We start from the raw sequence: 12,831 nt of genomic DNA on the forward strand, positions 1-12,831 counted from the left end.
TGTGAATGGAGGCATGATCAAGCAGGATCGTCTGGTGGACCCGATAAAAATCGGATGTACGAGCTCTCCAACACTACGGCCAAGAAGTTGTAGATGGCCCGTAGTGTCTTAACTATTGGGAGCTCGCAATCGATATTGAGCATTCAGTCTCAGGAGTTTGTGGTCTTGCAAGAACATACAGCATCTCACTGAAAAATATGAAATAATCTCTGCGGATTATGAAGAACTCCGCCAAGTGATCATGGATATGAGATCACAAATGAGTGGTACGTGTGTGCCCCTTTTTTGGCCCTATAGTCCCAGGAACGACCAACCTCCTCCTCCAGCACCATCTTTGTTCTAATTTAATTTTATTTGAACATATAAATTTATAATGAATATTTGGCTTTAATATTAAGATAATTTATTTTTACATACTTGAATTTTATACAATTTAAATTTTTTAATTTTTTAATTTTTTTGTTCAATAGATTTTTTAAAAATATATATTTTTTAATTATTACGAATGGAGTTACCAGCGAACACAATCCGTCGGTATATTCCAAAGAGTTGGAAAAAATTTACTACATATATCTCTTCAATTATTACATCACCGATGAAATTATTCCGTCGGTATTTTACAAAGGGTTGGAAAAAAATTACTCCAAATGCCACTGTCAATCACCGACGGAATTATTCCATTGATATATTTCGGCTAGTAAAATTTGTTTGGCGCATTTTCTGTTTGTAAAACCATTGGGTTTTTTTACCAATAAAAATACCGACAAAAAAAAATTACCAATTACCAAAATTACCAATTACCAATGAAAGGTTTATTGATAAATGTTTTTTGTCCATGAATTAGTTTGTAAAATTCACGTCGATAAAATAATAGAGTAGATATCGATAAAATATTCCATCAATAGAGTAGCGTTAATGAAAAATATCTATCTAGCTAGGTAAAAGGTATTAATTCAATCAACTTTCCCTAATCCCTCGCTTTTAATATATTCCATTTAGGCTTCATTTAGAGTTGTCAACCGCACGGTTGGTAACGCTATTAAACGAACACTTTTATTCATTTTTTACTCTACCAAATAATCAAATTAACTAATTTCAACTTCAGATATGAACATCAATACAATACTGAAAAATGAACCAAAAAATTAAAGAATCACTCAAATCCGCTCATACATACTATATCTTAAAACACAATTTTGTCCAACTAATTAAATCACTTCTAGCTATATGTAGTCACAACATATATATTTTGATCTAAACCCACTGTGCGCGCGCGCGCGAGCGCGGAGCTAGCTAGCCATGATCAGTTAGCTATACATCACCTTCGATCTTCAGACTTCTCAACGGTAGGGGATTGCACTTGCGTGCTCTTTGAAGAAGCTGGAGACAACTCACCACCAGGAGGTAAGTCTTGTAGAACAGCAAGAATCCGTCGAATGCTAACAGAGCGAGCTGTCTTGAAGCTAGATGATCTCTTATCATTTGTCTTGGAGAAAATATTGGATGATTTTGAAAGGATGAGATAGACCAATCCTTGGACTATAACAAACATCGCCACCTTCAATAACACGTCCCCTAAGCTGCTTTCCATCATCATATTTCTTTTGCTCTAAGTATACACACGATCCAATTGTTGATCTTGACAAAAAAAAAGCTGTTGAATCCTTTACTCCAATCTGAGCTCATGAAGCCATATATTTATAGTGAGAGATAACATCCCTTTTAGAACATCATCCTTGACTAGGCGGCTTACTTTTCAAGCATTCAATAATTTGGCACGCGGGCTTTACTGTTCTTCGTTATCTTTAATCCTTACCACGCATAGATAGATACGTGCACGATGATGACAAATTGATGTTCGCACAATTGTGCGAAGGAAAATTCATGCCACCTAAGAGTAGGTCCCTCTTTATCCCTTGTCTTGATAGCAACTTGTTGGCCAAAATATACCAAAACTTGTTGTCCTAAGGTATTACATGGAAGTTGCTAGAAAGAGTTGACTGAAGGAATTGGTCAATCTTGATTTCTAGATCTATATTTATGGTCTACAATTACAGCCCTTCAACTTTCACCGACCACCATCATCTGCTAAGAAAATCAGCGATTATTAATTCTTTGATTATTAATTAAGGATAATTATTACAGTTTAATGGAAAAGTCAACCTTCAAAAAAATTGAATGCTTAATTAAATTTCTTAAAGAACTGTTCAAACCTGCTATTACTAGGGCCATGAAGAATGATGATTAGATTACTTGTACCGCACGAGAGAGCTTTCTGCTATTATTCAATCTCAACAAAGAAAAACGATGAGTTCCAAAGGGGAAGGTGTTTGCTTTCCAGGGCATTATGTGGCTCCACATCACTTTCTGTTGTCCATTTGCTGGACGTGACTCATTATTTTCAACAGTACTTGGCCATAAGCTGCAACATAAACTAATGGAATTCCCACACAAGCGCCATCTTAATGCTGCTCAAATACAAATTAACTTGATAGTAATTGTATATCAATCCGTGTTCCTGAATCTTGATGATCATGATCCTTTACTGAAAAGGTTCAAATGATTATTAGAACTTTTAACGGAAAAAACAATTACTGAAAAACATTTTATGGAGCTTGGTAGGTTCCATTAAGGAAAGCTGGTGTTTCAATTAATTTTCCAAACTTTCACAAGACAAGAGCACATCGAAACTCTCACACACCCCTTCTACCAGAGCCGGACTTCGTCAAAGATCTTAATCTAACAAGAAACTTGGCCTTCCTCTTCTTCCCGCTAATCTTGCCTGGAGATGAGTCCCAATTCTCCGGTGACGACCCTACCGTTAACACACTCTGTGGTGACCTTGTCAAGGTCACCGTATCTTCATACTCTATACTAGTATTTAGATGTTCAGTGCCACCAGAACTCAAAATTCTGGTTTGCATTGCAGACACCACTTCTGTCATTGCTAAATCAGCATTGCTCCCTCTATTCCGCAGCAATATCTCCCCTATCTGAGCAGGAGTGAGTGCGCCACCTGACCGTATACAGCTCTCTACCACATCAAACAAAGAATGCTCCTCTATCCCAAGATAGTTCATGGCCAATGCCTTGAACGCGTGCATACCACAAGGGCCTAAGCTTACATGCACATCCATCCGCCCGCATCTAACCAATGCAGGATCCACTTTGTCTCTGTGATTGGTTGTGAACACTATTATCCTCTCCTCCCCGCAACATGACCATAATCCATCTGTGAAGTTGAGGAGACCTGATAAGGTAACACGCCCACTCTCCTCTAATAACTGATAATTGCCTGAACCCGGGTCCTTATTATAACCTGATGATGATGATCTTTTCCTTCTTGTAGCTGTAGCAGTAGTGGCCTTTAGCATTCTATCAGCAGTCAGATCAAGGGAACAATCTATGTCCTCAATCACAATTATTGATCTATTGCTAGTTTGGATTAGCAGAGCTCTGAGATCTGAGTTGTCTGTGACTTTGGTGAGTTCAAGATCATACACATCGTAGCACAAATAATTAGCCATTGCAGCTATTAGACTTGATTTGCCTGACCCTGGAGGACCATAGAGCAAGTAACCCCTCTTCCATGCCCTCCCAACTCTATGATAGTACTCTCTGCCACTAGAAAATGCCTTCAAGTCCTCCATTATCTGCCTCTTCAATTGAGGCTCCAGAGCCAGCGTTTCGAAGGTGGATGGATGACGGAAAGGAACTGAGACCCAGCCTGACTCGTATGAAGCATTGCCATTGTTAGTAAACAGCCTCCTCTCTCTTGATACTCGCTCGAACTCTTCAGCACGCGATGTCACATGCTGGAGATAAGGCGACAGCAGCATATGCCGGTGTCTCTTTGGAAGTTTGAGAGTAAAGCTACGTTTCTCTTCTAATGAGTCCTGTACAGTGTCAACTTGGTGTGTCCAACAAAGAGAGTGGCCATTGAAGGAGTCGTGGATGGTGTGATTGGGAGCTATAGTGAAGGAAATGCAATTGGATGACCTGGACCGGGAGAGGGAGAAGCGTCGGCAAGTGGAGGCAGTGGCAGAGGAGTTGACAGAGTTGAGGTAGAGGTTGACATGGCGATAGAGATCATTGATGTCAACACCACAGTAGCCATTAAATTCCGGGATGTCAAAGTATGAATATTGGGAAATGAGGTCTTGGAGGGACTCGATGAGGGAGTGAAGAAGGGAGAGGAGTTGTGCAGGTAAGATGTTTTGAAGGACTGTGAGAAGACCTAAGAGTGACCAAAGTTGTGACAATATATCCATATCAGTCTGTTGTGTGTTCTTGGGTTGGTGAATTATGATTTTGTCTCTGCCTAGCTATTTGTAATGTTCGATATATCAAGTATAGAAGATGACAAATGGGAAGAGAAGGTGGGGAATGTTGATTGATTATGTTGGATTCTGTATGTTTATGGTTTTGGACACTAACACAGTGCAGGTGAGATATATGCAAATGCAACCTTGTGGCAAACGCTAAAAAGAAGTGTTGAGGTTTGGAAAAAGCAGCAGCAAAGATAAAGCTAAAGGTGAAGCCACCTACTCCTCTTTTGCTTTTCTTTTGCCATGTAAGCTGTCATAGCATTGATAGACGCGCTGGTTAGAGTTGAAAGAAAAGAGAGAAGAGAAGAGAAGAAGCACATAAACCACAGGGCGTCCATGCCAAGAACACGAGAAGATAGATTGCTTTTGCTTTTGTCTCCTTTTTTACCAATCATCTTTTGTTTTTTCCTTCTCTTAATCTATATGGGATTCGCATAGGTCAGAGAATGTTCGTTGGAACAATTACACTCATCATTGATCAAAGAATATATGCAAATGATGATCCATATGTAAGTGGTGCTGTATATAATCCTATTCATTATTTTTCACATCAATTACACTATTATAGCTCTCGCATTCCATCAATCAATCTGGTACTTCTTTTCTTAATTTGAATCTTTATTTTCTCTATGCATGCATGTATGAAATATTGAGAAATATGTTAAATGCTTTGAATAACTAAACGACACTATAATATAGAGAGAAGTAGAGCTACGATTTACCACAGTTAGTCATATGATGCAGATAGATCTGTAGAAATTAAAAGTTCTGAATATTTGGCTGAGGATTTAACACTATTAAATGAGGATTTAATCCAAGTTGATTATGTGAATAGTCTCGCAAATATTGATTATGTGAATAGTGTTGTAAATATTTTTAAATACTAGTGGGACAGATTTAGACCTAGTAGGAGGTCTAATTGCAACAAATTAGATTAGCACTTTAAAACTAAAATAACGGAAGATTCGACTGTTAGATTGAGTTTAAATTTTTCTAAGTAATTCTGTAATTTTCTTATAGAAAGCCACTTTATTGCTTTTTCGATTGTTGGATCTCCTGTAATTAAGCCTAGAAGTTGTTGTTTAGGCTAATTTTTTTATTTTCCTAGGATTTTTTGAATTTATTATTTTTATTTTTTATTCTATTTTAAATTCCTTAATTTACCAAAAATATATAAGGAGTGGGATATTCAATGCAGCACTAGAGAGAGTCTCTTGCGGATTATAATAGTAAATTAATGTTTTTGCCCTTCATCAAATCAGCCAAGAAAACTAACTTCAAGGGTAAAATGGTCTTTTTTGTTTTTCTAAATATTAAAATACTTACACTACCCTTAAAAAGAAAAAAAATATGATGGTTGGTTTCTAGGGACTTTTTTGAAATTTCACATTTTATTGCACATTAAAGTTACTAAATTACCCTTGCTTTCAGAATTAATTTAGTTTTTTGGGGGCTACTTTTTGTATTTTCATTTGGGTTTTTTCACTATAATTGAATGGGTAAGGGAATAAATTAGTCTTTACAATAATTTTAAAATTATTAAAAAATCAAACCTACCAAGCGCATGCCTCACATGCGAAGTCGCGTGGAAGGTTCTGTGGAGTTTTAGAAGCGTGTGAATTGTATCTGGTGGTCAAATATTTTCTTCCACCATGTAGTTGATTGCTCGCAATGTCTTCTTCCTCCACATGCAGCGCTTGTTAAGATGTGATGGACAGATTGTCATTAGAGCTATTTTTTCTTTTCTTTTCTTCTCATTTCTCTCTCTTCCCTTAAAATTCATGCGTAGCATTGAAAAATTCATGGAAATCTCCTTGGTTGAGAATATTTGAGTAATATTCCTCATTCTTTTGAAATTTTAATTTGTGTCCTTCGCCTTTTTGTATGTTTTTTTTTTATTTTTCAATTGCATCCTTCAATATGGATTTTTCATGTTTTGGTTTTTCAAATTTGATCATGATTTTTTTTCTTCATTTTTGTCTTGCTTTTTTTTTTACTTTTAATTTTTTTTAATTTCATCTTTTAATTAAAATTTTTAATTTTTAATTTTTTTTATATTTGGTCCTCATTCTCTTGGTGGTTTCTTTTTTAATTCTTTTGTGAAATTGATTTTTCTTTTCAATTTAGCCTTTCAATCCAAAACTATTTTTTAATTGTTGTTTTTTCTTTTGAATCTTTTTTTTTGTGATAAAATGTTTTTTCAATCCAACCTTTGGCATTTGATTTATTGAAATTTAAGCTTCGTAGTTTTTTTAGATTTGAAGCTTCCATTCAAACAATCCTGGTCATAGGTTCACATTATTTTTTTACTTATTTTGTTTTTTGATCTCATTATTCAATGTTGATTTTTTAAAAAATAGACTTTATAATTTTTTTTATTTTTTATAAAATTATCTCAATCTTATGGTCTGATTCATGGGCTTGGTGGATTAACATGGGTGAGCCCGCACCATTTTTCTTTTAATTATTGTTTTTATGTGATTAAAGCTAGCAAGAGAGATGTACTGGCTGCGCAAGAACAGTAGAAGGGATTTAGGATCATATTGTAAAAATTGATGTTGCCACTTTATATACGAAAATTAGCTTTAAAGATGATGAATAGAAATTCTTTAAAAATCCTAGAAATAAAATTCACATGAAAGGGAATTTGGAAAGTTGTAGAAATTTTATGTTAATATGGTCAAAATTATAAAAAAGAGCATACTAAATCTTAGATAATCATCATGTCAGCTTTTAGTTTTTTCTCGCTCTTTTTCTTTATTTATCAATATTAGTTTTATTATTCAATGATTTTTTAAATAAATGTATGATCCAGTTACAAGATGGGAAAAAAATCACTTTCATATTGGAGATGTACACAGTTAATACCAAAAGAATTTTTGAGAACAAATTAGTTTACCCCTTATTATCATTTACTTTTTTTTTCTTTAACAGCATGTTGTTCAAAAAATAATTAGGATAGATAACGCGTTATTCACCATAGCTGCAATAAAAAAAATAAGAGCTCAAGCAAGTGTGTCTTAACAAAATACTATTCTGTCTAATTAACAACGATTGGTTTTTTTTATAATTTTATAATTAATCTTTTTAAATATATTTTTCAATTTTTTTTATTTATATTTAACTTAATACATCCTCTCTCTTTTATTTTGTTTATATACTCTCTTTTAAATGAAAATTATTTTTTAGTTATTTTGTATGTATTTAGTTTTTAAAAAGATTATTCTAATTCATCTATAATTTTTTTCACGTTTTATATAAATAAAAAATATTTTTTTTGAATAATATTTCTAATATGTGTTACCTTACATATTTTTTTTCACTTTTATTTTATTCAACTAATTTCATATGTATTTATTTCTATTATCATTTGATTGAATGAGAATCTGATTTTGATAAACAAAGTCATTCAACATAAACATTCAACATAAACAGGTGAAAGACCTGTATTGCAATGCCAAATATCTTGGTCTATATATGTTTATCAATTTTCTATTTTTATCTTCATTTATTACTAATGACTTTTTTTATTTTTTTTACACATATGGTTCTTAATTTATTTGATTATATATAAGCATAAATTTTATGATTTACACTTATAATTTTTTATATTGAAATACGTGTTGGAAAATTCTACATGTATAAATTTTATAAAAAAAAAAGTATTTTACCAACGGCGTAGCACGGGTTAAATAACTAGTTATATATATAATAAACATTAAAAGTGGTTGCAAGGGTTTTAGAAGTTAACATATAGCTAGAGTAGCATTGAGAATGACATTAATCATCTAATAGCAATATTGATTTTAAGTTTATGCATTAAAATATTTCATTTTGGTTTCTAAAGAATTGATTTTTTTTATCATTTTATTTTTTTAATTTTTTTTCTTTGAGGTTACGTGAAAACAATATTGATTGATACAAATCATATCTATTTTTTTTTACTCGTAGCTTTATAAATTGTCTTATTTGCATTTTTATTCCCATTTAAGAAATGATACATTATCATCCATACATTATTGAGTTTTCACTTTTCTCAATTTTAGTATGTCTTTTCAATTTAATCTCTAAAATTATTTCTTTAGAAGTTTTCATATTTTTTTTATATTTTAATAATTAATCTTGCATAATCAATTAAAATCATTGCTTTTAATTTAAGAAAAATCCTTTACTAGTATGATTATCATGATTGTTATTATTATAGAAATAAGTACGAAGCTCCTGTAATTAATATATTTTAAATATTTGTTTTCATATGAAAAATTAAATTGTTTTTATGATGCAAAAAATGTATATATCAAAATCTTCATCTTTTTAAATTATCAATTAAAAATGATAAATTTCATTAAAATATTTTTATTACATCAACTCTATTTTAGTGTTGTGTATCTTTTTTGAAGGATTATCTTTGGTACATTTAATACTATTTTTTATGACAACCCATCTTATGCTAAGTATATGATATGAATTAGTTTTTGAGAAAAACAAATTATTTGGACCTTTAATTATAGAAATTGTTGGAGTAAAGCTCAATAAACTAAAACAAAAAATATAAGTGATACGAAGCAATCATAAATTTGTTGTTTCATTTAAAAAATTTGTTGTAATTTATATAAAACAGAGGTACCGATGATTTAAAAAATAAAAATAAAATATTTGGAAAAACAAATAGTACACGTGGAGCCATCTAAGACTTCAATCTCACATATGGACAGCAATACATGAAGAAAGGATAAGATAAATATTCCACCAAGACTATATAAAAAATTATCTGTTTTTAACCAAGTCTTTTTCTTTCTACTGACACGCATAGTTTTTAAATCCGGCTTGATAACCGGTTTGGTTTAAAATCCAAGTTTCAGGTTTTGACTAAATCACCGGCTCGTCATTATAGAAACTATTCATCTTTGAAATTCATATCTCTTCCTTTCCTGCTAATTCAACGATCCTCTTTCCATCTTAACAAACAAAAAGTGATTGCAAGTGGAGAAATTGATTACAACTTCTCAAGTGACTACTTCACCATAAGCCAGAAACACGTTTTTTTTAAATTTCTTCTCCAAGGAAAAGTAGACCATAATTGAAAATCACACTTGTTTTAGGCAAAAGCCTAAATAAATGAAGTTTTGCACGCATTTACCTTGAATTCTTATCTTTACGTGAACTTACCTAATAATTGTGACATATTCCTACCTAATACTTCTGGATTTTCAAAACCTAATATTTGAAATTTTATTACTATATGTGTTACTGTGAAAAGTGATGTGTACCAATTTGAAATATCGAAGACGCAATCCCCCGTATTGCATCTTAAGTCATAGCTCATACCTAGCTATAACAAGGGATGAAGTTTCTAAAATCTAAATAGTCTAGAATATAACTCCTAAGTTGGATGATTGGATAATCAATTAGTTTTACCAATTTCATTCATTCATTCTAGTCAAGGTAGTTGATAACTTGTATTTGGTGCTTTGTAAACAAAGATAGCTTGCAGCAAGTACCTGCAAAAGATTTCTTTTGGTGAAAGTGGGGACTCTCTAATACATAAATAAGTATCTTTTTACAAAGAAAAAATACAATAATATGCTAGAGAGAAATGATCTGAAAATATATATGTAGTAGAGAATGAAGATTGTGAACCCTTATTTTAAAGGTCTCATAGTGTATTTATAGCTCACGAGTCTTTTTTTTTGTGAAGAGAAGGGTCTAAAATGTAATCTTACCTTAATACTATTTAATGAGGGATAAATATCTCTTACATCTATATTAATATTTGATGGGAATATGGTGGGTCCTTAGAGGACTTTTATACTCCTAAAATGTATAAAAAGATTAGGGTTCAAGACTTTAAATGTAGCTAAACCCATGGAGGCTGAGTTCTTCCATGAGGTTAGACTCAAGAGAGGTTGGTCGTTTCCTTAGGCGCACCAAGGGAGGATGGTCATTCCCTTGGAAATGCTTAAGGGAGGATGATCGTTATCTTAAACTTTGCTAATTTTCAAGTACATTGGGTCTGACATGTTTATCAGATATGCGTTACCTTGGACTTGGTTAATTGTAAAGTCCAAGTACTTTGGGTCTAACATGTTTGTCAGACTCACATTACCTCATTCTCTAAGGCATGCTCAAAGGAGGATGGTCGTTACCTTCAGCGTGCACAAGGAAGGATGGTCGTTACCTTGGACTTGACTAATTGTCAGGTCCAAGTATCTTAAGTCTGGCATGTTTGTCAGACCCGTGTTCTCTTGGACTTGGCTGACTGCCAATTGTGTCGGGGTCTGGCACCCGGCGTGTTGGGGCATGGCAAAGTGCCAAGCCCAATCGCGTATTGGTCTAGCTAGCGCTAGACCTAGCGTGCCGGGGTTTGGCACACCGCCGCCAAGCCCAATCGTGACTGGGTTTGGCTAGCGTCAGACCCAGTGTTCCCGAGGCTAAGCACACCGCCAAACTTAATTGCATCTAGTTTTGGCTAACACCATACCTAGCGTGCCTGAAGTTTGGCACAATGTCAAGACCCCCCTCAGAACATGCTCATTTTTTTAGGCGTGCCCAAGAGATGATGGTTATAAGAGTTTTTTAGACCCGTTAAAAATAAATTTATCCATAAAGCTAATTTGTTTTAGGAGAAATGATTAGAAATGGAAATGGGGGAACCTCATATAATTAAATCCCCGGGTATTTATCATTTCTCAACTGGATTCCCAAGCTATCAATTCTTTGAATTTGGCTCCCAAAGTAGCAGAACTTCCTCAATCTAGCCCCCCTTCTAAATTGAAAGAATGTATTACGCAGAAAGACCTTTTTCTGAAGAAATTTTATGTTTCTACGAAAAAATGGGAAGATTTTAAACGGAAGACCTGGTTGAGGAATAGTTGAGGGACTAAATCCTAGTATGCTCGATGTAAGAGAAAGGCTCTCACAAACTAGAAAAATGCTTTATGCAAAGGTATATATATCAAGTCACGAGACATTCTAGGATCCAAAACAAATCAAAGCAAAATGCTTTATGCAAAGGCATACATTCCTATTGTTGGATTACAGAAGTACTCTTCCTTGTATCTTTCCTTGTAGCAAAAACAAAAGGGAAAAGTGATACCCGTTGCCGCACCATCATTACACTTCCATTAACACAGTCCTACTAAAAAAAAGAAAAAAAATACATATATATATTGAAAAGACAGGAGTACATTTGGTTCATGCACTGCTATAGCTAACAAATATTCATATTCCATGAGGATATATATACTTGCTGGCTGAATGCGTTCTGTGGTATGTATTACCTGCTCAAGAGAGGAAACCAACGTTCTTGGAAATAGGAGTGGTAAGAGATCAAGAAAAAGAGAAAAACAAGCAGAAACCCAACACCCCAAGGAGTTCCTCCAGCCCTATGAAGAGAGTCCTTCTCCGGCAAAGGAATGTAATGGGAAAGCTTCCTGCCATATCGATGATCATCATTGGAAAGCAAATGAACAAGCAGCAAAAGCAGCAAGGGAGACGCCGAGAGGAACAGCTTCACTTGATCGAGCATGCTCTCTAGCACTGGCTCGTAGTTGATGTACCATGATAGACCAACGAACATTAGCAGTATAAGCAGGAAGAAGCAGAGGTGTACTGGTAATGGAGGCTGAGAGCTGTAAGATGATGATGATGATGATGATGAATATGAGTAACTATTGCCCATTTCTTTTTTCTTGAATAATATTTCTGATTTTTACCCAAAAAAGTAGCAATAAAAGTAATTAAGCTTGGTGTGTTGTGAAGCGAGGAAGATGCAGAGAGGGTTTATATAGAGGCGTGGAGGATGTGTAATTAATGTGTTTTTTCGTTGCATAACGTAGGAAAAATGAGAACTTTACTTGAAAAATAAATTATTAAATCCCCCGGACGGTGGAAATTTTACATGGACAAGATTTATGCTATAAAAAAGTGGCTAATGAGGAAATGCCACGTATCACCGACCACTGGATAGATTAGATTTATCCTGTATGGATCAGTTTTTCAAGCTCCTTGGATTCTATCTATTTTTGGATTTACTGTTATTTTTTGACCTTTTCAAAAGAGGGGGGGAAAATCATTATTGATACACAGTAAATAGTCAGATCTGCTCGCGCCACGCTAGGGGTAGGATTTGTAAAAGAAAAATTAAGAAGATGGTGATTATGTTTTATAAAATAAATTGAAAAATATATAAGTTGATAAATAATATAAAGAATTGTTAATGATAATTAAGAATTAAAAAGAAAAGTAAATATTTAATCTAGTGACATGGGTAACTTTTTATTTTTTATTTAATTATGTAGTGATAAAAATGTATATTCATAAGAAACAAAATGATTTAAATTCTACAAAAAAAAAATGTCAAGAGATTCTGTCTTGTTATGCATTTTTTTTAATTGGTAGTATTGTTTATTGAATAAGAAAATGAAAGCAATTAAATTATAAATTAGCAAAACAAATTAGAAGTAAAAAATGTATCTCTCTAATCAAAACTTGTATTTTCTTA

At 33.4% G+C, this 12,831-nt stretch overlaps 3 protein-coding genes and 1 long non-coding RNA gene across 4 annotated transcripts; 1 reads left to right on the top strand and 3 right to left on the bottom strand.

Annotated features, from left to right (window-relative positions):
- Window positions 1-1,079: 1,079 nt before the first annotated feature.
- On the bottom strand, window positions 1,080-1,691 carry LOC18101992 (uncharacterized). Its single transcript, XM_006378939.3, has one exon. The coding sequence runs from the start codon at window positions 1,595-1,597 to the stop codon at window positions 1,319-1,321; it is 279 nt and encodes a 92-aa protein (XP_006379001.2). The 5' UTR covers window positions 1,598-1,691; the 3' UTR covers window positions 1,080-1,318.
- LOC7489290 (AAA-ATPase At4g25835) lies at window positions 1,080-4,271 on the bottom strand. The gene is made up of 2 exons (XM_024608159.2): window positions 2,214-4,271; window positions 1,080-2,085 (listed from the first exon to the last, which is right to left on the bottom strand). Exon 1 carries the CDS (start codon window positions 4,269-4,271, stop codon window positions 2,694-2,696), a length of 1,578 nt encoding a protein of 525 aa, XP_024463927.1. The 3' UTR covers window positions 1,080-2,085; window positions 2,214-2,693.
- Window positions 3,117-4,882, top strand: LOC127905771 (uncharacterized). The gene is made up of 2 exons (XR_008060108.1): window positions 3,117-3,258; window positions 3,350-4,882. It is a non-coding gene; the product is annotated as an uncharacterized LOC127905771 (long non-coding RNA).
- Window positions 4,883-11,319: 6,437 nt separating this feature from the next.
- Window positions 11,320-12,113, bottom strand: LOC7488158 (uncharacterized). The gene has a single exon (XM_002313428.4). The coding sequence runs from the start codon at window positions 12,007-12,009 to the stop codon at window positions 11,605-11,607; it is 405 nt and encodes a 134-aa protein (XP_002313464.4). The 5' UTR covers window positions 12,010-12,113; the 3' UTR covers window positions 11,320-11,604.
- Between the last annotated feature and the right edge of the window lie 718 nt (window positions 12,114-12,831).

The sequence above is a fragment of the Populus trichocarpa genome, chromosome 9 (genome assembly GCF_000002775.5).
Source record: "Populus trichocarpa isolate Nisqually-1 chromosome 9, P.trichocarpa_v4.1, whole genome shotgun sequence".
In the NCBI taxonomy this organism is placed as follows: Eukaryota; Viridiplantae; Streptophyta; class Magnoliopsida; order Malpighiales; family Salicaceae; genus Populus; species Populus trichocarpa.

Coding starts and splice junctions, on each gene's coding strand:
- LOC7488158 (XM_002313428.4), bottom strand. CDS start 12,009: ATGGGCAATAGTTACTCATATTCATCATCATCATCATCATCATCTTAC.
- LOC18101992 (XM_006378939.3), bottom strand. CDS start 1,597: ATGATGATGGAAAGCAGCTTAGGGGACGTGTTATTGAAGGTGGCGATG.
- LOC7489290 (XM_024608159.2), bottom strand. CDS start 4,271: ATGGATATATTGTCACAACTTTGGTCACTCTTAGGTCTTCTCACAGTC.